This window comes from Podarcis erhardii (assembly GCF_964252035.2).
Source record: "Podarcis erhardii genome assembly, chromosome: 12".
In the NCBI taxonomy this organism is placed as follows: domain Eukaryota; kingdom Metazoa; phylum Chordata; class Lepidosauria; order Squamata; family Lacertidae; genus Podarcis; species Podarcis erhardii.
Window position 1 is genome coordinate 16,694,863 of NC_138513.1, and position 24,279 is coordinate 16,719,141.

Sequence of the window (24,279 nt, forward strand, 5' to 3'; positions counted from 1 at the left end):
TTGAAACAAAACTATCAGGAAAGGTAAGCTGAACACTTTCCCCTGACCTCCTAGTTTTCTGCATACAAGGCTAGGTTATAATTAATGGCCAGCAAGTCAAATCCCACACCTGCAGATAATGGTTGCCCTGGCAAAACATAATCAAGGCAGGTGAACCATTTTGGTCATGTTTGAGAAAGAATTCGAAGGAGCATCCACAGATATTTCACAATGATGTTAGTGCATTATTATATCATATTTGGGGAAGGCATGAAGGACTGCTGCCCACCTGTCTGCCAAATAAATCTTTCATGCATTGTCATTTATTTGTATCTCACCTTTCGTCCAAGGAGCTCAAGATGACATATAGGTGTTTGTTTTTCCCCCTGCTGCCTATTTTAACCTGTGGAAGTGTGTCAGGCCAAAGGGTCACCCATGGAGCTTCATTACCAAACAAGGATTTGAAGCTAGGTCAACTTCAACCTTCTCCAACCACTGTACAACCCAGCCCTTCCTGCTAACAGAGATCCCAGAATATGCCTGGAATATTTTAGACTCCAAGAAGACACAAGCTGGCAGACTGTTCTGTTCCATGCTGCCTAGGGGAAGATTAGAATCTGCATGATACAGAGGCTGTAGCTGGACCACAAATATCAGAAACTGCCATGATGCTATTTGCCTTTAGAGCAATAGGGCACAAAATACGTTTTTCTCCTGTTTGGAAAGCTGAAGCATTGAAAAAGCTAGCAAGGGAAGGCAGCATATTCAGGTTATGTGAATTTACCTGGATGAACACCAGAGTTCACTTACGTGAACCTGATTAAACACCAAAGGAAACTCTACGGTTAACACTTTATGTAGTGCTTCTACTAGAAGGGTAGTGCTTCTTACCCTTCTTAGATCTTAGATCAAGGGAAGTAATAGTGCCACTGTATTCTGCTCTGGTCAGACCTCACCTGGAGTACTGTGTCCAGTTCTGGGCACCACAGTTCAAGAAGGACACTGACAAACTGGAACGTGTCCAGAGGAGGGCAACCAAAATGGTCAAAGGCCTGGAAACGATGCCTTATGAGGAACGGCTAAGGGAGCTGGGCATGTTTAGCCTGGAGAAGAGGAGGTTTAGGGGTGATATGATAGCCACGTTCAAATATATAAAAGGATGTCACATAGAGGAGGGAGAAAGGTTGTTTTCTGCTGCTCCAGAGAAGCGGACAGGGAGCAATGGATCCAAACTACAAGAAAGAAGATTCCACCTAAACATTAGGAAGAACTTCCTGACAGTAAGAGCTGTTCGACAGTGGAATTTGCTGCCAAAGAGTGTGGTGGAGTCTCCTTCTTTGGAGGTCTTTAAGCAGAGGCTTGACAACCATATGTCAGGAGTGCTCTGATGGTGTTTCCTGCTTGGCAGGGGGTTGGACTCGATGGCCCTTGTGGTCTCTTCCAACTCTATGATTCTATGATTCTTACACAAAACCACAAAATAGGTTTCAGACAAATATATATATATATATATATATAATTATATATATTTTAAAAATCTTTACATCAGAACTTGCATACAATTTAATAGTATAACTCAAAATTTCCACCTCCCTACAGCTCAGACAACCCTGGTAACAGTGTGTACAACTTCTCGGTTTTTTGCTTTCATAACTTTAAAGCAAACAATACATTTGAATGTATTTACTCTGTGCAAATAAGGTAACTTTTGGGATCCTTCAGAAGACATATATCCAAGGTTCAATCTGCAGAGGTCCTTTGTTTTCTTTAATAAAAAAAAAACCACACGATTAATGACTGTAGGCTTTCCCTGTATAAAGTGCTCCTGTCCAGCAGAACCCAAAGGCCTTGGAAAAGTTTTCCTAGCAATTTTAAAGAACAAAATTTTAAAATATAGTTATATATATATATTAAAAAAAAGACCAAAAGGCGACGTGATCACACAAATTCCAGCTTTCCATGCCCGCCATACATTCCCCAGTGGACTAGCGAGAGTATTTTGTCACTGCCCAGGTCCGGCTGCCTCATCTTCTCGCAGGTCATGCAGCAGTTCTCGTGCCCCGTGACTGGCACCATGCACTCCAAGTCTAGCTTGGCAACCTGTCCCTTTTTGGAATGATGCCCGTGGAAGCTGTAGTGCAATCGGGACAGCATCTGCTGCCGCTGGTCTTGCAGTCTTTTGTTCTCACTCCTGAGCATGCGCAGAGCTAGCATGATGAGGAGCACCAGGATCAGCCCGCCAGCGATGGGGACGGCAATGACAGCTGCCCGGAACCACAGTTCTTTGGAGGAGGTCAGCTCCTGAACCTTCGTGATGAGGTTTCTGCTGCCCTCGTGCTGGTATCTGCTCCCTTGTCCTGCAAGAGAGGAGAGAGGGGTGGTGTTCAGAAAGGTCCCTTCCATGCCACATGCCAAAGCCTGTGTTTCAACCGCAAAAAGTGGAAGCCCCTTTCTTTTTAAGACTACCCTCTCAGGTGGTGGAAGGGGGAAAGGTCTGCTCATTTCAAAGAAGGGTGCCCCCTACATTTTTCTCCCTAACTTGTAAAAGGTAAAGGGACCCCTGACCATTAGGTCCAGTCGTGACCGACTCTGGGGTTGTAGCACTCATCTTGCTTTACTGGCCGAGGGAGCCGGCGTACAGCTTCCGGGTCATGTGGCCAGCATGACTAAACTGCTTCTGGCGAACCAGAGCAGCGCATGGAAACGCCGTTTACCTTCCCGCCAGAGTGGTACCTATTTATCTACTTGCACTTTGACGTGCTTTCGAACTGCTAAGTGGGCAGGAGCAGGGACCGAGCAACAGGAGCTCACCCCGTCACGGGGATTCGAACCGCCGACCTTCTGATCAGCAAGTCCTAGGCTCTGTGGTTTAACCCACAGCACCGACCCAAAGCTTGCAGATTCTAGAGAAACTCAGCTATTTGCTTAGGCTATGCTGGATCCAGAGAACCCTATTGCTCTCCAGACATTGTTGAACTCCCAGCTCCCATCAGGCCCAGGTCAAGGCCCAGGGTGGTAGGGGTTGTAATCCAGCAACATCCAGAGGGTCACAGGTACCCCAGCCCAGGGTTATGAAGTAATGTGACATCACCAGTGTTAACCCTTGTTACAAATTACCACTGTATTTGGAACCAGTGTGCGCCAGACAGGAGGGCATTTCCATGGCCTTAGGTCAAGGGTAGGCAACCTAAGGCCATGGGGCTGGATGCGGCCCCATCGCCTTCTAAATCTGGCCCACGGACAGTCCAAGAATCAGTGTGTTTTTATTGAGTAAAATGTGTCCTTTTATTTAAAATGAATCTCTGGGTTATATGTAGGGCCTGCCTGGTGTTTTTACATGAGTAGAATGTGTGCTTTTATTTAAAATGAATCTCTGGGTTATTTGTGGGACATGTTTTTTTCAAAACATAGTCTGTCCCACCACCTGGTCTGAGGGACGGTGGACTGGCCCAAGGCTGAAAAAGGTTGCTGACCCCTGCCTTAGATGTTCACATGCCACCAAAGAAAAACTAAGATCAATATGGTGCTATATATAGACATTAGGAACCCAGCTTTCAATTCAGCAGCTCTACGCTTCTGTACGTATTACATGTTTAGGTACCCAAAACATGTAATGAAATACTGCAATGCGATATTTATCCGGCATAGGGATAAACACCAAGGAGATAGGACCAGACTGAAACTATTTGCTCTGTGTTTGCAGAGGCAAACCCCGATTTGTTCCAAAGCACATGGAAATTTCAGCTCTGCAATTTACAAGGTGAGCCATGGGGCAAGTTGCTATCTCTTCTTTTCACACGATTGCAAAGATAAGAGTTGTGAGGTGCTTTAGAAAGCCACACAAAAAAGGACCATCATAGCAGGCATTTGGTTTTGCTGTACTAGTGACTATCATTACGGAAGCAAATACAAAACAATTGCTGCACCCCATGTACGCAAAGCTGCCAGATGGTCCCCACCCCCTGCAAAGTATTGATTTTGGACTTTTGGCTAAGCTTTACTATAGGAATGGGGAAGCTGTGTCCTCCCCTAACAGTGGACTACAACTCCCATCATCTCGGACCAATGGTCGTGCTGGGTGGGGTCGATGGGATTTGTAATCTAACATCCCAAGGACCACAAGCCTTCCATGCAAGGAAACATCAACTTCAATGTTATGAATACACCAGGCACATCAATTCAATTAAATGGATACACCCAGTGATGGAGAGATTTATTTTTATTTTACTTCCATGACCTGCAGGGCATAAGTGAAATTGCAACACCAAAGTTTGTTGAGTCAGATGAATTATTTGCATACTTTTAAATAACTAACTTCACCTGGCTGTGGGAAAAGTCGTTGGGACTTTATTCTCTTTGACTTGATGATTTCACCTTCGTGTATGCGAAGTAACAAAGCAGCAGATTTAAATTAAAAGCTGTGTGCATGTTTTCATTAAAACTTAACAGGCTTCCATAAAGTTCATTTGCACATTCTAATAGTTTTATTTTCCCCTGACTAAATTGGGCACAATTAGGTTTCTTAAAGTAGTGCCCCTCCCTGAACAAGTTTTCCCAGGCAAGATGCCAGGCCTGCTTGAAAAGGAGCAAACTTTGTGTCTCATGCTAATGCAGATACAAAGATATTTGGCAGAGATCTGTCTAGCCACATGCCTCCCACTCCAGCGTGCCTAGTTGTATTAAAAGACCAAAATCATTAGCAGACAAAACAAGGTCTTGCCTGTTGCAAGCAAACTTATGTATCAGACAAGAGCATGACTTACCCGAAGGCTCCCCTCTGGAAGGGGAGAGAACATCGTACAGCCCTCTGTAGTTGCACATATCTTCGTGACAACACTCCAACGTAGGAATGGCAGTTCCAGAGTGGTTTTGGGCCTGTTTAGCTTGACAGATGTCTGATGTGCTTGCAAGAGAGTCCAAGCAGCCATGAGTAAGTGGGGAATGGCTGTTCTGAGGGTCAAGCAGTCTAGAGAAACAAGCGTTGAGCTCAGATTTGCACATATAGCCTGTTGCAACACAGTGTGCAGCATCACAGTAGCATCTAATTTCACCTGCAACAAAAGTAAAGTGGCAAGCTTGTTAGTCCGCAGCAAATCAGTAAGGATTTAGACACCCTTATATCCTCAATACTGGCATTAAGATGGGTGAGTAACAAACAAAGTAAGTTTCTCTTTTGAAAGCAGGCTTGGAGACAGAGCCCTCCAGAGGTTTGTTGGACTACACCTCCCATCATCCATGATAAGTGCAGTGCCCATACTGGCTGATGGGTGTTGTAGTCTAAAAGCATCTTGAGGGCACCACGATGACTTTCCCTGCTATAGATCAAGGATTCCAACACAGATCTCTATAGAACTGGTCAACAGAGCTGCGCAGCGCCATGGGAAAAGGCAATCAATTAATACAAGATCCCCATGGCAATTAGTACAAGATCCCCATGGCAGGCATGACAAATCGGGGTCCCTGTGGGGAGGGTGGTGTTGCATGTGTAGGTGGGCTTTAACTTACTTAGCCAAAGAACTGGGGAGAGGGGCATAACCTCTTATGCAAAACTGAAGACAGCATCCGTGTGCGCCTTGAATAGGCACAAAGTTGTAAGAGTTTCCATCAAAAACTGCAAGCTGGATGGTTCTGCCCCACCTGCAGAACCACCAGCAATTCAGCTGCAGTGGAACAAGTCACCACTGTCGCAGCTGAAGCAGTAGACGCATGGGGATTAGGGTGCTTATTCCATATGAAGCAAAGTTCCATAGGCAAAAATCTGTAAACTGGCCACTTATCACATACCAGTTCATCTCCAGGTCTTTGGGCAGCAATGACTCCCCATTTAGCATCTTTGCAAATCTGCAGGTACTTGTCCTTTATATTACCTTTGATACTAGTTATTATAAACCAAGACTGAAAACTCTGTGGCCCTTGAGATGTTGCTGGAATACAACTTCCAGCCGTTGGGCTATGCTGACTTTGGCTTATATGGAAACCGAACCTACTGCAAGTGGTTCTCCTTCTCTGCTCTAAAACAAAACCTACATTGCATACGTCAGCATATAGCAAAGTCAAAAGCACACTTCAAATATTTACGCCTGGCAGAATTAATCAAAGTGGCTGGAATTGTTTACTGCCTTTTGGCACGGTGCCAATACTTAAGAGCTTTAGCCAACACCTTATGAAATTATGTACTAAAATCATACATGCATTTTTATTTAAGTTAATTCTTAATACAAGGATTTCTTTGTTGGGTCCATCTAACCCAGCATTTCATTTCCCAAAGTAGCCCCTGGGAAACTCACGAAACAGGACATAATGACAATAGTCACACATCCCATGTGCGCCAAGCATCTGGCTTCTCACAGCATCGTCTTCTCATGCAAAATATCTTTTTAGTTTTTATTAAAAAAACAGGAAATCTTTAGTTTACAATCAGAGTGTCTTACTTGCCAAAATCAACCTCTTTCAACTTATATGAAAGCTCATAAATGGGGGAGGTGGCAAAATTGAACCCTCCTTGCACCACCTCCCTTCCCCCCACTCCCCAATCCATCATGTGGTCAAAAAGGGTAAACATTTGGACTGAAAATCCTCTGTTTGTATGGAACAAAAAACGCACAGGAAACCACAAAAATTTCAGAAGGAAGTGCTTTAAAAACATATTCATTTTACATTCTTCTGAAATGCATTCATTTTACTATACAGTACAGAGAAACTGTACTGTCTTCTCGACGTTTCAGCTGAGATCTGTTCCATCAATTCAGAGAATGGAAGGAAGGAAGCTGGGAGGCAAGCTGGATCTGTCTCTCAGCTTCAGAAACTACTGGAGGAAGTGTATTAACAACCACAGTGATGAATAGCACTTATTTTAGAAAGGGGGGGGGGGGATTCAGCCACAAGAGAACTGCGAAGCCCTTAAAATCATAACTTCCTTCTGCCAAATTAAGAGTTATATTTAAGGTACATAGGTACCTGGAGATTAATTTTTAGCACCCAGGTCATATTGCACAATATATATACCATGTCCCAGCTTATGCTTAAGATATGCATTACAAACACATTTACACATACATACAGTTCTGCAGGGCTCGCCTTCCAGACTATCTTAAGTTCAGCCTTCCCTAGAATGCCATTACATTTTAATAAACTGCTTAATCAAAGCCAAATGACACAGTGCCCGTATGTAAACAAGCTTGCCCCTCATTTGTGTAAATGTGTGAAGCAAGATCTGAAGCCCAAGCCTGCCAAAGAATACATGCAGTTCAAAAGCTTGCTTAAACATTCAGAGAACTAGTTTGACAGAAAGCATTTCCCTTATTCAGCTGCTTGAAAGTCTTTCATCACAGAGATGATATAAGTGTTTGCATTTTTGGGAGTCCCTTGAGGTTCTCCACCAAAACAGGTAACCAGAGCGAGATTCAAAAAATAATACGGGATGTGTCACCAAGCAGGCGACATTCGCATTCCGGACATCCTTCTTCAAGCAGTTGGGCCCAGAAGTCCAATGTTCTTAGATTTACAGAAGCTGTTTCTCTTTCCTTAAGGACTTCTGTTCCGCTGCCACCAATCATGTAGCTTCCTAAGTCCCCTTTTCGAAAGCAAATGTCATTTAAGCAACTATTTTCCAGCAAGTCAAGTCCGAGGGCTGAGCAGCTTTCACTGAAGCAAGTTATGGATAAACACAAAACACTCTTTTGGGGGGTGGGGAAGGGGGAAATCTATAAGTTAGTCCTTTCTCACTCCAGACTTAAGAGAGCATCACAAGAGAGAAAATGTGTGTTTCAATTGTTCGTACAATCCTCTTTTCCTGACCAAGCACAGCCTCATAAACAAAACATGACGGACTAGTCATTGGGTTATTACAACTCCATTTTAATTAGAGACACATTCCACTACCTCCCCCTCAGCAGAAGAGAATGGCATTTTTGTGTTATCGTATTTTTGAAGAGGGGGAACAAATCTTTTATTTCTGTCAATTCATAAAGTTTCTTCCTGAGCTATGGAAAAGGCCAGGGAGGGTATTTGATATTTTCAAACAGTGAACAATGCCCTTTCTGTTCCCCTCCTCTTTCTTGTTACTGTATGTAGCTATTAAAGAAAAATGTCTGCTTTTAGTCAAGGTGGCTACAGGAGAGACTGCAGGCTTCTCCGAAAGCTTTTGAAGTCGACAGCAGCCAGAAGTCTGTGATCCCCTAATTATATCATTATCAGGCGCATAGTTTCAGTATCTGCAACTGCACATTACTCTCAGTCACTCCCTTCTCTGCCCCTCTTTGATGGGGCCAGAAGACTTCCCTCTGCTTGCTGCAAGGGCTGTTATTTTGGGGTTAATTACACCCTTCTTTCCAAAATAAATAAATACTGTAGCACATCAGCACTGTGCTAGCTTATCCTTTAACCTCCTCTCTGTGAAACGTGGCAATTATAGGGAGACATCAACTCTCCCATTCCCTCCTCTCCCCCCCCCCCAGTTAAGTTTTTATTCTTTAAAGTGGTGAGGAGGGGAGAAGAGTGTGGACTGTGTGAGCTCACACACGCGCGCGCACACACACACACACGAAGTTTCAAACATTTGCAGCAAGATGCTTAGCAGTTCACATCTCATACTAGTGGGGTCACCTCTCACAGTCAGGGTGCACAGCCCAATCCAGCACGTTTACCCAGAAGTAAACCTCATCTGTAAATTAAAGGATTCAAGTGCTGGTTCACAGGATCACACAGCCTGAACACAATTTTGGTTGTTGCCGCTTTGCAGGAGCAAACTTCGTTCAAGTCCCTTACTTGCATGGGCTGGATTTCTCCTCTAGCCAGGAGGGATAAGGGAGGGCATACAGTCGGGTCTCTTTCCAATTTTACTTTCTCAACAGGTAAAGCCGCAAACAGGTAAAGCTTGCCTTGGGCCAGCGCTGCTTTCTGGAGCTGGGAGAGGGAGAGGGAGTGGGTGGGTGTGGGCTGGAGACGTTCAGAAGTTCATTAAAGACATGCTAACAAAAACATTTTGACAACCGCTTGCCCCTAAGGTCTGACTTCCCTCAATGAAGCGGGGCAAGGCTCTGGCGGGGGGCGGGGAAGGGGGAAGGAAACCCAAGCAACGCCACTTCCAAGAACAGGCGAGCTTGTTCTGGCCTGCGAAGCTCAGCCCAGGAGGAAACATGACACGCTCACAAAGCCTTGGCAGAGCGCTTCAAAGGCCGCACGGAGCTCGCCAGCCGCAGGAGGGGAGAGCAGCGGGAGCAGCAGCAGGAGAAGCCCCGGCCGGGCAAGGGAAGGGCAGTTGCCCCGGGGAAATGGCGGGGGAGGGGCAGCTACCGGGCTTGCTTCGCTGGCTGGGAGCTGCTGCTGCTGCTGCTGCCGCCGCCCCACCAAGTCACCTTCGACGGGCGGCAACGCCACCAAAAGAAAGCTAAGCCCGCTCTTGCTTCTAGTAGAGCAAACGGACACCCGAAGCCGGCCCCGACGTCACCCCCAGGTTTCACTCCCCAGCCAGGGGAAAGGAAATAAGAGCCGGGGCTTGAGACCGCACTAGGCTGCTCCCCCAAATGCAACCGCCTGGAATGGCTGCCGCGCGCACACAGCCCTTCTTGACGGTCACTGCCAACGCGCACCCGCCACCGACGGCGTCCCTCCAGAGCGCGTGGCAAGGGGGGATAGCGGGAGGGAGGGAGGCAGCTGGGTGACCCACTGCAACCCCGACGGGGCGGCGGCTGCTGCAGAGACCCTGGGCGCCTTTGACGAGGGAATTGGAAGAGGCCCGCAGCCGGGTTTAAGCGCGAGGCTGGGCGCAGTGGGGCTTCACCCCCGGCCACCCAGGGCGGGAGTTGCTACGGATCAGCCCCAGCTTGGAACGCGCCTCCTTGCAAGTTTTAAATCCCGCTCGGTTTCGCTTCGAAGGCGAGGCCGAGCCTCTCCTGGATGCCGCCGCCGCCGCCAGCCCAGAGGACGACAGCAGCGCCCCCTTCTGCAGGTCGCGCGCTCCTGCATCCCCCGCCCAGCCAAGGCCCGTCTCTCTTCGGGAGAAAGCCTCCGGGTGCTCCCGAGTACCCGCCCCGTCTCCTCCAGCAGCCCTCCCCCTGACCCTACAGGAAGCCTCGCAGCAGCTCTTCAAAGGCTTCCCCCAGGGCGACAATCCTCACGTTAAGCCTTTGTACGGTTGTCAACACGCAGCAGCACTCGCCAGCCCACCACGCTGCTCTGCAAAACAACCCCAGGCCCACGCCTCCCTCTTCGAGGAGTTGTCTTCATTCCGGGGACTAGGATAGGCTACACACACACACACACGCTTCGAAACAGTATTTCATCGTATTTTGTTTTGATCCCCCCGCTCATTTTAGGGCAAAAAAAATCTGACAGCTGCCGAAGGATCGAAATGCATTAAATAAGGCATCTCAAAAGGAAGGGAGCTTTCGTGAACCGGGCTGGATTTAGAGAGGGGAGCTGCTTGCGCTCAAAAGAGCCCATAATCCAGTCCTGCGCATGTTGACTTGGAAGCGAGCCCCACTGAGTTCGGGTGCAATACTAGTCATGCTTTTCTACGGAACAGAAATGGGGCTTGCCTCTGAATAACCATGCATAGAACAGCACGTACACTGCAATATGTTAAGTAGTGCTAGTTTTACGTTATCCGATTTCCTCCTCTTTGGGAATAAATACCATCAGGTCCGTGCGCCTTGCTTCCGAGGAGACGCGCGCAGGATCGGGCTGCGCGTTCCAGTGGGGCTGCCCCCTGTCAAAATAGCGGCGTCCCGTTAGCACCACCAACGCCGAGTCCATCGCTTGCCTTGTTCGTTTGTTTTTTGTGCTCAACGCGCGGCTTTTGCCTTCTCTTTCCTTCTGCTTACCGACCGACAAGCCCCCCGCGAACTTAAAAAGTCTCTCCCCCCGCCCCCCGGATCGGGAAGGAGCCCCTCTCGTGAGCCGGACTCACCTTTCGTTAGCAGGATGGCCATGGCGCACAGCTCCAGTTGCAGCCACACGAAGATGAAGCTGGAGTGGCGATCCATTTAACCCTCCCCGCACGGGCCTCGCCGCCGCCGCCCGAGTCTCCGCGCTCCCTCCAGGGCTCTCGTCCCCTTGCAACGCTGCAAGGCAATGCCCCGGCTGGGCACAGCGCATGGACCCCGCCGCGGGCTGCCCTGCGCGACCCGCTCTCGGCCTCGACCGGCTCCTGGCGCCGTAAGCCTCTCTCACGAGCCTTGCTGCAGCCGCATGGGAACCCTCGCTCCGGCCGGGGGTCGCTCCAGGGCGCTCCCACCTCAGCGCGCAGGACGAGCGACCAGCCCGGCTCCGCTCTCGGGGCGCCCCGCGCTCGCTCTGTAAATAATGCTCCCGCCCCGCCGCCTGACCCGCCTCGGCCCGCCCCCGACCCGCCCCTCGCGGCCCTCCAGCCCGGCTCCCATAGGCGGCGGCGGCGCGTCACTCAAAGCAGCGGGAAGGGGCAGAAGGTAGGATGCCTCCTGCAGCGCCAGCAGCTCCGCTTCACTTTCTCCCGGGCTCGAGCGGCGGGGTAATTAGTAGCGCAAACATGGGGGGGGGGGGGGGAAATGTAATTAAGCCAAATGAACTTCTGGGGATCCGGGAGGGGCGGGCTCTGAAGGGTGGTCCCCCCCCCCTTTTTTTAAAAAGGCATTCCTCTTCCAAACTTGGTGCTAAAAGGGAGGAGGAAGGAAATAAACTCTTAGCACCCACTTGCAGCACAGCAATCCGATCCCGGGTCCAAATCGCGCGTACGGTGGAGCCGGGACAGGAAAGGGGGACCGGCCCCAAATCATAAGAGCCTAGAAGCCGGACATGTTTGCAGTGTGTGTATGTACAAAAGCAGATTGAGGCAAGCGAGCTCTCTCTAGGAACCTGCAGACAGGGCTGCAAAGAGGCGATCGCGGGAGGCAGCTTAAGAAGCGCATCAATCCCTTTTCCCGGCGGGGAGACAGCAGCATTTTCCCCTTTCTCCTCTGCGCACTTCCAGCCGCCGCCGCCGCCCCTCCTCCTCCCGTCCCGATGATCAATAAAGCCTAGTCCGACGGACGGTTTGACCAGCAGGAGCCTGACTGCTCGGTTGGGATATAGATGTACCAGGAGAAGACATTTAGTGAAAATTAGCAAACGCGAAAGCGCCAGGCGCCAGCGAGACGACACAGACAGAGACTGACACTCAATTATCCCCCCAAACAATCCCAGGCAAACACACAGGCCCGGCCTGATCAATATCAGCCCCAAAGCGATCTCCTTACCGAGATGCTAATTCATTTATTAGGGCACTCTCTCACCGACCCAGCAGGCAGGATTACTCTCAGTCTTTCTGTCTTTTCTTTCCAAAGTTCGTTTCATGACGACTTTGGATTTACTGGGAAGCGATATGAAGGGGGGGGGGGGATGTTGCTGGGCAATGTCCCTGATTGTACAGCAGGTCTTATGTCTCACTATCAAGGTGCAGGTTCCCCACCATATCGCATATTTAGGGCCTGTAACACTTTGCGCTGCTTTCCTACCCCTGGGTACAAAATCATGTGGGCCAAAGCGCCTGATTGCACAGTAAATCCTTCTCGGTGGTCAACGAGACACGATCCAGGTAAATATGCAAAGATCACAGACTTGAAGGGCAAAGTTTCATTAAATTCAGAGGGTCTCACTTCATAGTTAGGCTCAGGCTGCTGAAATCACAGTTTATTTTACTACGTTACAGTTCTGTACCAGCTTCCCGCCAAAGAGCTCAAAGCAGTGCACACAATCCCACCTTCCATAATAATGAAAAAATATTATCCTCACAACAACCCTGTGAAGTAGATTCAGCTGAGAAATAGTGACTGGGCCAAAATCACCAAGTGAGCATCATAGATAAGAGGGGATTTTAAGCTTGGATCTCCCCAGGCCTAGGCCAACACTCTAACCACTACACTGGCTCCCATATGCCACAACACCTACTCTATGGGTAGCCAACCTGGGGACCACCAGAGGTTATTGAACTCCAGCTCCCATCAGCCCCAGCCAGCATACCCAGTAGTCGGGGGTGCTGGGAGTTGTAGTCCAATAACATCCGGAGGACTCCATGACCAAGGCTAGGTACACATTAGCAGCTTAGAATATAGGGGTCACCCTTGCGTTTCAAGTCACATTTTTACTTGTTATACACACCATTACCTGGTCACTTGGTTTGTTTCCCTGCACATTCCCTGTTTGTTTTCCCCAGCCTGCAAACCTACCCCCAAACTCGTCTTCAAGGAAGCAGCCATCTGTACATGCACAATAGTCATCTCTGATGTTATACATCCCAGCTTGACCATGGCTGACGTCTTCAAACTGGATGGAAGCTGGTTTGAGATGAAACACTTCAATCATCTGTGTTTCCCAAGAAACTACAGGATACAGACAGATTGTGGCTAACAGCATGTGTATGTGAGATTCAAACTCCAGTGGTGGGAGCACACTGGAGACAGCTTAAACCTAGTCTTAACCCACTCCTCTGAAACACATACCCAAAGCATCCTTGATAGGGAAGACACAGCTTTCTTCAAAATCGCCAACTGCGATTCCCAGGTAAATTGTCTCTACACTAACCAGTTAGAGCCTTTTCTGTTGTGGCACCTGCCCAGTGGAACCTCATTGCTGCTGTGAAAATGGCTGTTTGAAAAGGCATTTTATTCTTCCAATTTATCTTTGATTAGTTCTGATGGCTGTGGTGTTTTTTTTGCGGGGGAGGGAGTGATTTTTAGTCCTATTCTGGGGTTGGACTGAGAACTGTTATTTTAACATTGTTGTGATGTTTGGATTTCTTAGTGACCCTGAGTTTTTTTTAGAAATAACAAAACATACATTTTCTTAAACAAACCAATAGCGCGGGGGGGGGGGATGCTGCATCAGAGGACGGGGTCCACCTGTCCTCTTTCCATCACACCCAGAAGACGACTCTTGTGTGTTATTTAGTGGTACAAACACAAACAGTGATGCTGGCTGCACAACTCCACTAATCTAAGATTCTCGGATGCATCCATGCTGTGTCAGTCTCCAGTATCCACATGAATGCCTTTGACAGCAGCAGCTGACCAATATGCGTCGTCCTACTTTAGAAGACCATCTGTCCACAACCTTGCAATGGGATAAAGCCCCTGAAAAACATCCTCCCCACTGCTTCAGCTTATAGTCAGTCACTCAGGTGCTCCCAGCTCCACATGCTACAGTTAGATTGCTCCTTAAAACTACTTGCAAGAAGGCTTCAGACTAATCGGGCTTCCTGAGGTGTCATCATTGGGCTCACCAGCCGTGATCTTTTCCAGCATTTGTCAGGCACTCAGAGGTATATCCCTGCTCAGTTTCTGGGTGCTCCCCTGTTTCAGTCTTCAGTGTTCAAAAGTCAATGGGCAAGGCATTGGCCATGATCCAAAGTACTGTGGAGTTCTGTGAGCCCAATAGGGCTTCAGGTTTGTTTCCCATAATAGCAGCCCTCCAGGCTACATGGCAAATTACTTTTGAAATGCAAGGTGGCTGGGTTTTTTGTTGTTGCTTTACAGTGGAAGTAAAAATTCTACTGAGTTAGCAGAAGCCCTGTGTATGACCCCGCTGGAGAAAAACTGTTTTTGGAATGCCAGTCATTGTCTTTAGTAAAATTAAGTCGTTGTCATCATAGGTAATTTTGAAGAGTCGTGATTCTTTATTGCTAAAGCTTGGTTTTCTTGTTGACAGAAAGGGGGGGGATGAAAACTACCGCAACCCAGAAGAACAAGTAGCTATAATCATCACACACATACGCACTTATTTATTTGAAGTATTCCCCCACCCCATGCTTCGGTCGAGAAAGGTACCCAGAGTGGCTTATAGCAAGGCAATGTCAGGCTTACAATCTACAAGAAAAGGGGGGGGACCTCAGGCACTAGTACATGGGTGGGCAAACTAAGGCCCGGGGGCCAGATCCAGCCCAATCGCCTTCTAAATCCGGCCCGCGGACAGTCCGGGAATCAGTGTGTTTTTACATGAGTAGAATGTGTCATTTTATTTAAAATGCATCTCTGGCTTATTTGTGGGGCATAGGAATTCATTCATTTCCCCCCACAAAATATAGTCCGGCCCCCCACAAGGTCTGAGAGACAGTGGACCGGCCCCCTGCTGAAAATGTTTGCTGACCCCTGCACTAGTACTTAGGATGGTCTTGTAAGTGTTGTTCCTAGCAGAAGCCGTCCTGGTTTCTGATTTGATCCCAGAATGTCCTGCTTTTCCTTAGGATGTCCCTATTTTCATTGGAGAAATGTTGGAGGGTATGGGCCAAATATGTCTCCCCCTTGCCATGACATTCTAAAGCAGGGAAAACAGTCTCCCAGCATTCCCTAGTCAAGGCCACAGGCCAGACTGTGCCACCCCTTCAGTTCCACAGTCTCATGGTTACTTAGGATCCAAATATAAAGCTTTTAAGGATTTGTCTACAACTGTGGACTGGTCTAGACATTATCTTGTTTGGTTTCTCTTTCCAACAATGGCTCTGCCATAATAATGGGAGGAATGTTTAGGGCAGGGTTTACCTTTTAAGTCAAATGTGTGGTGTGCCTAATTCAGTGTGCATACGATGCACAGTAATAGAAAAATAATCTGTTGCCTCAACCATGTAACAGTGACATCAAAAGCTGGATCCTGGATATTTGTGCTAAGGCGACTGCAATAGGCATCTGCTAAAGGAAGCAAGCATAGCGGAGGCATGGAGCCCCAGAAAAGGAGAACGTTTGCCAGAGACCGATTGACTCCATCCCTGAGGACTCACCTTGCTCCAGGTGCAGGTCCTTAAAAGGGCTCATTCTGCTACTTCCACCTCCTAGATGAGAGGGTACTTCACACACTTCCTGTTACTAAATGTATTGCAAATCCATTGTTTTGAAATGCATGTTTTTTATCATGTATCTATCTCTCAGCATGGCTATAAAATGTTCCAGTTTTTTCTTCAAAGGATTCCAGCCAGCAATGTCTTTAAGGACACTCCATTCCATACCTTTCTCCCCGCCCCCCACCCATTTTCCATTTTTTCATTAAGCAATATTTTTCAGAATGGCACTGTTTTGAATTGCACTTTACAAAACTTATGCAGACATGCTGTTCTTTGGAATTGTACAATATGACACTGCTTTGAACTGCACTTTACAGGGAGTTTCTTGTTGGTTGGTTTGCTGCTTCGTCATGAACTGCTTTCTGTGTAAAGTATCCCAAACATGGTATTACTGCTATGCTTGACTTTTCCATCCTTTGTATGCCTCTTCCCTGTTTACCAAACCTAGCTGAGGCAAGAGGTTTTAGCTAAGATACATCTCTGTGATCTGTCTTGTCCAGACCCCGTTTTCATCATGCACTGCTGTGGTGCCAATGTCAGCTTTCTTCAGAAGCTTTCCAACTTCCTGGAGAGTCAGTGTGGAGTAGTGGTTAGAGTGTTGGACTGGAACCTGGGAGACTAGGGTTCAAATCCCCACTTGGGCATATAGCTTGACCTTGAACCGATCACTGCCTCTCAGTCCAACCTACCTCACAGGGTTGTTGTGGGGATTTAATAAGGAGGGGGAGAACCATGTATGAAACCTTGAGCTCCTGAGGGGGAAAGGTGGGGATATAAATGCAATACAGTGGTACCTCGGGTTAAGTACTTAATTTGTTCCAGAGGTCCGTTCTTAACCTGAAGCACCACTTTAGCTAATGGGGCTTCCTGCTGCCGCTGCACTGCTGGAGCCTGATTTCTGTTCTCATCCTGAAGCAAAGTTCTTAACCTGAAGCACTATTTCTGGGTTAGCAGAGTGTGTAACCTGAAGCGTATGTAACCTGAAGTGTATGTACCCCAAGGTACCACTGTAAATAAATAAACAAACTTTCGAGTGCTGTCTCTGTGTGTCAGTCCTGCGCTCTAAGACCAGCTCCCATGATTCTGAAGCATGTGTCCAGTTGCCCGCATTGCATCACGGTCAGAGTGGTCTCACGAGGGCTTCCCCATCCCAGCAGCTGCAATCCACACCAGGCGATGACAAGCAACCTTAAATGTAATAAATGGTGCCATCATTCTTCCTTCGAGGCACAAAGGAGCACCCGTGTGTGAAGCAAAACTCAAAAATTGGCAAAAAGCAAATGATAAATTGGGAGCGGGATGACCAAAAAGAGGGTAGAAGGTAAAGGTTTGCACAAAGCAACAGTAATGACACGTTCAGCAGCCCAAAGGAATGCAAGATAATAACTCTGAGGACGAGGAAGCAACAAGCAGAGGCCTGAAGCTTCATCCTGTGTCTCTGTTACAAGGTCTGTGAGAGCAGCTTGGAGACTTAACTTGCACTGATTGTGTGGCCCAGGCTAAGCACATGCAAGGGCCTCTCTCTCTCTCTCTCCCTGCCTCTCTTTGTTTTGTTTGCTCCCCGCCAAGGAACCCACACTCAAAGCAGCAGCCCAAAAGTGGATGCTGAGGAAAGAACACCAAGGCTCTCAAAGGCTCCTGCAGCCTCTCCTCCAGGCCAAATAGCAGAGCCCTCCCAATCTCTCCTAGGCTTGGGTGAAGAATGCAGCCTCAAGGAATCCCACCCTAAACCTTAGACGCAAACATCCACCTAGCAATTACAGTGGGGGGTTTCTGTGTGTTGCGGGGGTGGGGGAACGGCTTAGCCTTGGTCAACAGCAAAAATGAAAAAGAAAGAACCCAAGCCATAATCTTAGTCAATAGCTCACTTGCAGCGCTCTGTAGGTTGGAAAATGTGACAGCCTGGTCTGAGACTTAAGGAGGGGGAAGATGCCAGGCATGGCCACCCTCTGGACTGGTTACAATTAAGAAGGCTGGCAGGTGAGAGCTGGCTGGGGTTGGTGGGGCAGTGCCCCATTTGCTCTCATAGGCCAGCCTCCGCTGCCCCAGTCCTGCGCAGTTTTTACTTCCAGGGGTAAGTTTGTACAGTAGGGATGGGGAACCTCCAGGGGTTGGTTCAGTACAGCTCCCATAATCCTTTGCTATCTGTTGGGAGTGTGGGTCCAAGAATATCTAGAAGCCCACAGACTCCTCACTTTGGCACTAGCCATCCAAGAAAAACTTTAGCTTCCTGGTCTGAGGGCTCTGGCATTCCCATAGCATCAAAGAAACTGAAATACTTCCATGCAGTGCTATTTTCTTCTCCATGAACACTTCCTTCATTCTCTTGGAGCATACCTGAAAGGTGCCAAAGCTGAATTCCTTTGAGTTCTGGCTGGGAAAAAAGCCCTGCTTCCATGTTGACGATGGGTAGCTGATACTTCCTTGCCTCTGATGAAGTGGACTGCAACCCATGAGAACTCCTGTCATAATAAACTTGTTTGTCTTTGAAGGGCCACAAGTTTCTTTTTGTTGTTGTTGTTGTTGCAAGCGATTCACAAGGCTGCCTGTCTGGAAGGTTTTACCTTAAGAATGAATCCGTCAGAAGGTCTGTGATGTCAAGATTTGGTCAGAGGGGGCCCTTCCTCATCCAAGCTTCTTTTAATACACCCGTGAGTTGAATAACATGGCAGAAGGCTCAGGAAAAGTACTGAGAGGACAGAAATGCTTTAAATGTACAGGGGACACCTAGCCTTAGCCTCACAACCAGGGCTCAAAGTGGTTGTGGGGTGCCACCCCATTTCTTTCCAGGTGGACATATTAACCAGCTGCATTTATATCCCACTTTTTTCTCAAAGGAGCGCAAGGTGGTGTACCTGGTTATCTCCCTCCTCACAACAACCCTGTGAGGTAAACTGGGCTGTTGAGGCAGTCAGTGACTTGTCTCAAGGTCACCCAGTGAGCTTCATGGCCATGCGGGGATTTGACCCCTGGTCTCCCAGATCCTAGTCAAAACACCCCAACCACTAGGCCATGCTGGCTCTCAGAACTGAGACAGGCCTAACCAGCCCAAATCCTGTCTCTCCTCCCCTTTGAGAACTGTTAGGCCGAGTCGCCCAGTGGCCGCCATAGCTGGCTGTGGGAGGGGAGGGGGTTCTGGGTTGTTTAGTTGGTTTTTATTCTGTATCTTGCGTTCTCATTTTGTATTTTACATTGCGAGCCGCCCTGTGGCTCTTCAGATGAAGGGCGCCATACAAATTTAATAAATAAATAAATATATAATGAATAAATAATTTCAATAACTGCTAGGCCTGTGCAGGATCAGGTATCAGACCTGTGGGGTGTGGGTGCTGCTCCTCTTTCCTGCAGGAAAACTGCTTGTGGGAGGATACAATCATGCACACTCACGGCCTTTTCTTCAAACCCTATTTTCACTTTATGTTAAAATAGGGTTTGTTTGTTTTTTTTAAAAAAAAAATCATTTGAGAACACTTAGCCCCATTCCCAAATTGCTTTGGAGACTGATCCAGAGTGGGATGGATGGCTCAGAGGAAATCTGCTTGAGAGATCCATGCACATCCCTACTGCCACACAACATTGAAAGGCTGGAGGGCTTTTCAGTGGCACCATTAATATACAATGACTGAGTGCCAGGATCAGCTGCGACATGCAAGGGGGAATTTCCTGGCTTGCTCACTGAGGATACTCAAGGCCACTTCTGTCCCCTGCCTGACAAAAGGACCTGTGTCTTCTGACTGGAGCTGGAGACAGATCCAAACAAATGGCGGCGTTTATCTGTTTTCAAGGGGACAACAGCCATTGTTTCCTTGTCCGAGTGACCCTTGAGGCCACCTGAAATCTGCTCCCCCACGCAGTCTAACCTCATTTTCCGCAGAACGCCTCCTCTCCTCTAAAGCTGTGCTTCTTAACCATTTTAGGATCACAGACCACTTTGAGAATGTGATGAAAGCTATGGGCCTCCTCCCCAGAAAAATGCCCCTAAGCACATACACACAAATCCCTGAATACAATTTATTTTATTTCGTTGGATTTTTGTTTTTCTGTGCCTGGTTCATGGGCTCCATGAAGCCTGCCCAGGGACCCCAGGTTAAGAAAACCTGCTCTGAAGACTGCTGCAGCCTTTTCTTTTACAGCATTTCTCTCACTCTCTCTTCCCTCCTCATTTTTGCTTTGCTTTGCTTAACATCCAGCCTTGAGAAGCATCCTGAGGAAGTGGGAAATTGGCTCACAGTGGCATTTTATTTGGTCCTAATCAAATGCGCCTGCATCAGTTGTTGTGCAAGAAAGCGAAAGGGGACTGGAGTCTGCAGGCACACCGTACATTTTAAACACATTTCTGCCCAAAGATTCATGGGAACTGTAGTTTGCCCCCTCCCACAGGGTTCCAATTCTCTGCACCCTTTCACAAACTACAGTTCCTGGGATCCTTTGGAGCAGGTGGTGGAACATGCACAGTGTGTGTGCAGCCATAATGGAGCAGCAGGAGAGACAATGTGCACCGACACCTGCTCCTTAGAGATGAAAATGTAATAGAAATAACACCCACTTTTCCTTAAAACTGCAGAATAATATTACTGTGTTATTATTAATAGCTAATACGGGGGGGGGGGGCGTCCTATCTGCTCTGCCTTTTCATGGAGCTCAGACTGCAGAGCCCCCAAATATTGCAGAAAGGAGAGAGAGAGAGAGGGAAAAAAACACCTTCACCCTGCAGATGTCTAAGTGGCTCTTAAGTGCCTATAAATGTTCCCCGGCCAGGTGATCAATAACAGTGCAGCCCAGCAGAGCTTCCATCCGTGGCTCGCCAGTGAGCAAGAGAGACAGAGAGACACACGTTTGCATTTGCTGCTGGGATCTGGGCCAGGGGGAATCGATAGAGCAAGTCAAGGTGGAAAAGAGGCAGATATTCACCCCCAGGGAGAATTGGGAGGGAGGGTGGAAGCTACACACAAGAAAGAGGCAACTATTATGGTAATTGGAGGTAATGAGGCCGAGGCGCCAGCTCCAGGTCTGCTTAACATCACTAAAGGGAGGCATGCAAAAGAGAGAGAGGAAAAAAGGGGGGGAGAGAGACTCCTGACCCAGACCCAACTCACCTTCTGGCTCCCTGCTTCCAGCCTAGCTCAGTCCATCTCTGGTCCCATTTGCCCTCCAGCTGAGTCCCAGGCAGCCACCTGCTCAACCAGTCCCAGGGCAGGGTTTGCAACACATTTGCACTGATTTAAGAACAGGCTGCCCCATGCAGGAGTTCCACCTGCTGCTTTAAAGCAGCTGCAGGGAGAGGTCATAGAATTGTCCAACTCCCTGCAATGCAGGAATCTCAGCAAAAGCATCCATCTCGGTTCAAGGCAAATCATATTTCTTAACAAAGATTGACACCATCGCCTGCACCCTTCTTCCAAAGAGCAGGTGAAATTCCCCCGTTATTCTCACAACGGCCCTGTGAGGTAGGGCAAGGCTGATAGTGACTGGAAGGTAGGCCACTGTTGTTATCACAAGATTGCAGATGAGTGCAAGCGTTAAGCCTGGGAGAACAGTGGCATGGCCATAGCCTCAGAAATACAAATGAGAAATCTGAACGCATGGCTTTCCAGTTCACAATCCCTACAAGATGCCAACCAGCTTGTTGCCATCAGCTTTGCCATAGATTTCAACTGTAGTTAATCAAGCATTTATTCATTTACCACCATGTAAGTGAAATGGCACAGCCTTTTTTTATATAATACTGACTGAAGCATATTTATTATCTGCACTTCCAAAGATTAAATTTCATGCACATTTACGTATACATGCTGAATTTCCATGCACTTAGATCTAATTTAGGACTCATTCTGGATACTGTGCCATTTTGGTCCGTTCCTTTTACATTGCATTGGCCTCCTTGATGAAGGAAGCACAAGTCACCAAGAATTACTTAACACAGTTGCCCCATAAACATTGAATGTTTTCAGAATATGTGGGTAAAAAAAAACCTACTAGATTTAAACTGTTGATTTTTAAAAAAAAAATAAAAATCTTAGCATCTGATTTTCTAATCTCCTTATACAAGAAGCAATAATTCCCTGCATTTAGACTTGCACTCTTTGGTATTGCAGAAGTCAACACAACTGATGAATTGAACTTCCGAAAAAAATTATATTTCCCCATGCTGAATTCGGAAATGCTACAAAAATTCTAGTCTTCAGAAGCCAAATTTGTAGGACACCAAACATTTAGCTCTGTGATATCTACATGTTGACATCTTCAGTTATCTTTAAGGCATCAGGCTTTGCATAAGTTAGAATTTGCAGTCGGTAGCTTTGCAAAGTATTGCTTCCTAATCCCTGACACACACAAACAAGTGGGCTGGTTAATAAAGTTGAACCTGTCCTACAAGGGGCATTTTAATAAAGTTGAACCTGTCCTACAAGGGGCATTTTAAAGCCCCGAGTGCCTCCTAAAGGTCAGCGCTTTATCTTAAGTATGAGCATCATCATCAACAAAAAGCAAGAGAAGAAGCCTCCGGGATATATTTCAAAATGTTAATTTTGCCTGACATAGGTGCTATTTAGTAATGCCTGAGCAATTAGTTTTTATTCATTTTAATGAAAAAGACTTAAGGCCGCAGTACAGGACTTGCCCTTCCTTGGAGCGTGGGGCCATCTGCCTTCAAGGGGCTGGTGCTTTTGTAGCTTTTGCACAATCCAGTTGAGGACCAGAGGTGTTTCAGTGTGAAGTTCTTTGGAGGGTGTTTTCTCATGGGAGCTTCTACTGCACCTTTTTTGCTTCATTCCTGAAATCTGTGACATGCAGGCAGATTGCTCATCGTAGAATTGTAGGATTTGGAAGGGAGCACAAGGACTGTCTTCAGTGTGGGATGATGGGTGGGAGAGGAATCAAAAAGAGATTATAGCCAAGAGACATCACAGATATGATATGATACGATGATACGATACGATACGATATGTCATTGTCCCATACAGAACAACGAAATTGAAAAAAAATTCTACATCAGACATTCAAAACCAACAAGCCTGCTATCCTAGCTATCCCAACCTAGTTAGCCCCCTAAAAACTCTGATACCCCATTTTTAAAATACAATATACTCCCATACAGACTCCTTTTGGTTTAAAACCAAAATCGCATTTGGATAGAAACTGTTTCTCAGGCGGCTAGTCCTAGTCTTTATAACCCTGTACAGTACCTTCCTCCAGAAGGCAGAAGCTGAAAGAGATCGTTTCCGGGGTGTGCACTATCCTGCGCTATCTCTGCAGCTTTCTTATAGCACCTGGAAGCATAGATTTGATCCAAGGTGGGAAGAGTGCACCCAATTATTCCCTCCGCAGTCTTTACAACCCTGGACAGCATTGTTTTTCCCCTGACCATGCAGCTCCCAAAACACACACACAGACCATAAGTTAATACACTCTCAATGTCAGACGGGTGAGATACAGACATAAATAATAAAAGAAAAGAAGTGGTCCCACAAAGCAAAGGATGTGACCAGTCACCAGAGGAGGAAAAAGATGGAAGGTATTTTGCTTCATTTCCTCCCAGTGTCCAGCATCTCCAAATAGGGCTTGGAAACCCGAGTCTGAAATCTCGGCAAGCCCCCGGCAAAGTCAGCATAGTCAATGGGATCTTTCCCCATTTCTTTTTTTTTTCTTTATTCCAAGGTGGTGGGTCCAAGAGGTATTCTTGCCACCTTTTTCTTCTTAGCGCTACACTTGCAGAAGAAGTTGCCATTTGCACTTAACGCCAGAGGGAGCGCAGAAATCTCTGCACAACCTGCTGCAGTCTGTTGTTATGAAAAGGAACAGTAGGTTGAGCACGGCCCCGTCTGTTATATGTGTTTCTTGCCCTCTAGCGATGGGAAACGAGTTAGCACTTAAGAAGTCGTATTTTCCTTGTAAGGACATTAAGACTGTGAGCACACAGCCATTGAAAGCAGATTTGGTGCATCCCATGTTTACAAGTCTTCTTGTTTTGCCCTCATCCAAGTGGCAGCTTACACTCTTTCCTCCCCACCCCAATTTAATTCTAATTTTCCCAGTCAACAGTGAGGCAGCGGGGTGTGGGTAGGGAGAGAAATCCAGTGTAAAATTTGATGTTACCTGACAGTGACATTGCATTGGACGTGTTTTTGTTTTTGTTTTTTTTTTTTTTTTTGCATGTGTGGGTTTCTCCCCCTCTGAATTATTTTTTTCTCACGGATCAATAAGGATGAGTTTGCTTAGGTTCCCGTCCAGCTGCTATTATAATCCCATTTGAAATGGTTTGTTGCATGAGTTGCTGGAGCTGTTCTTAATCTGACAGCTGCCCTGAACTCTTAAAGTGCTTTGTGTGGATTTATTTTATCCATTTTGGGCTCCACTCTTACCTTGCGCTTACCCCTAACTAGTTGGTTTCTAAGGCAACTTCTGATTTTTGATTTTGAATCACCGGGGCTGAAGGCTGTGGTGCAAAAAGTCACCTCAATAGGTTTGACCCCCTTATGCCTATTAACTATGGATTTAAAGGGCACCATACCACAAAA

General features: G+C 47.3%; 1 protein-coding gene across 2 annotated transcripts; it reads right to left on the reverse strand.

Moving 5' to 3' along the window:
• Positions 1–1,754: 1,754 nt before the first annotated feature.
• On the reverse strand, positions 1,755–11,174 carry BAMBI (BMP and activin membrane bound inhibitor). 2 transcript variants are annotated; one of them, XM_081834896.1, is made up of 3 exons: positions 10,889–11,174; positions 4,743–5,030; positions 1,755–2,336 (listed from the first exon to the last, which is right to left on the reverse strand). In XM_081834896.1, exons 1-3 carry the CDS (start codon positions 10,962–10,964, stop codon positions 1,918–1,920), a joined length of 783 nt encoding a protein of 260 aa, XP_081691022.1. In that variant the 5' UTR covers positions 10,965–11,174; the 3' UTR covers positions 1,755–1,917. The 2 variants fall into 2 exon arrangements, with proteins under 2 accessions (XP_081691022.1, XP_081691023.1); XM_081834897.1 differs by lacking the exon at positions 10,889–11,174 and adding an exon at positions 8,746–9,159.
• Between the last annotated feature and the right edge of the window lie 13,105 nt (positions 11,175–24,279).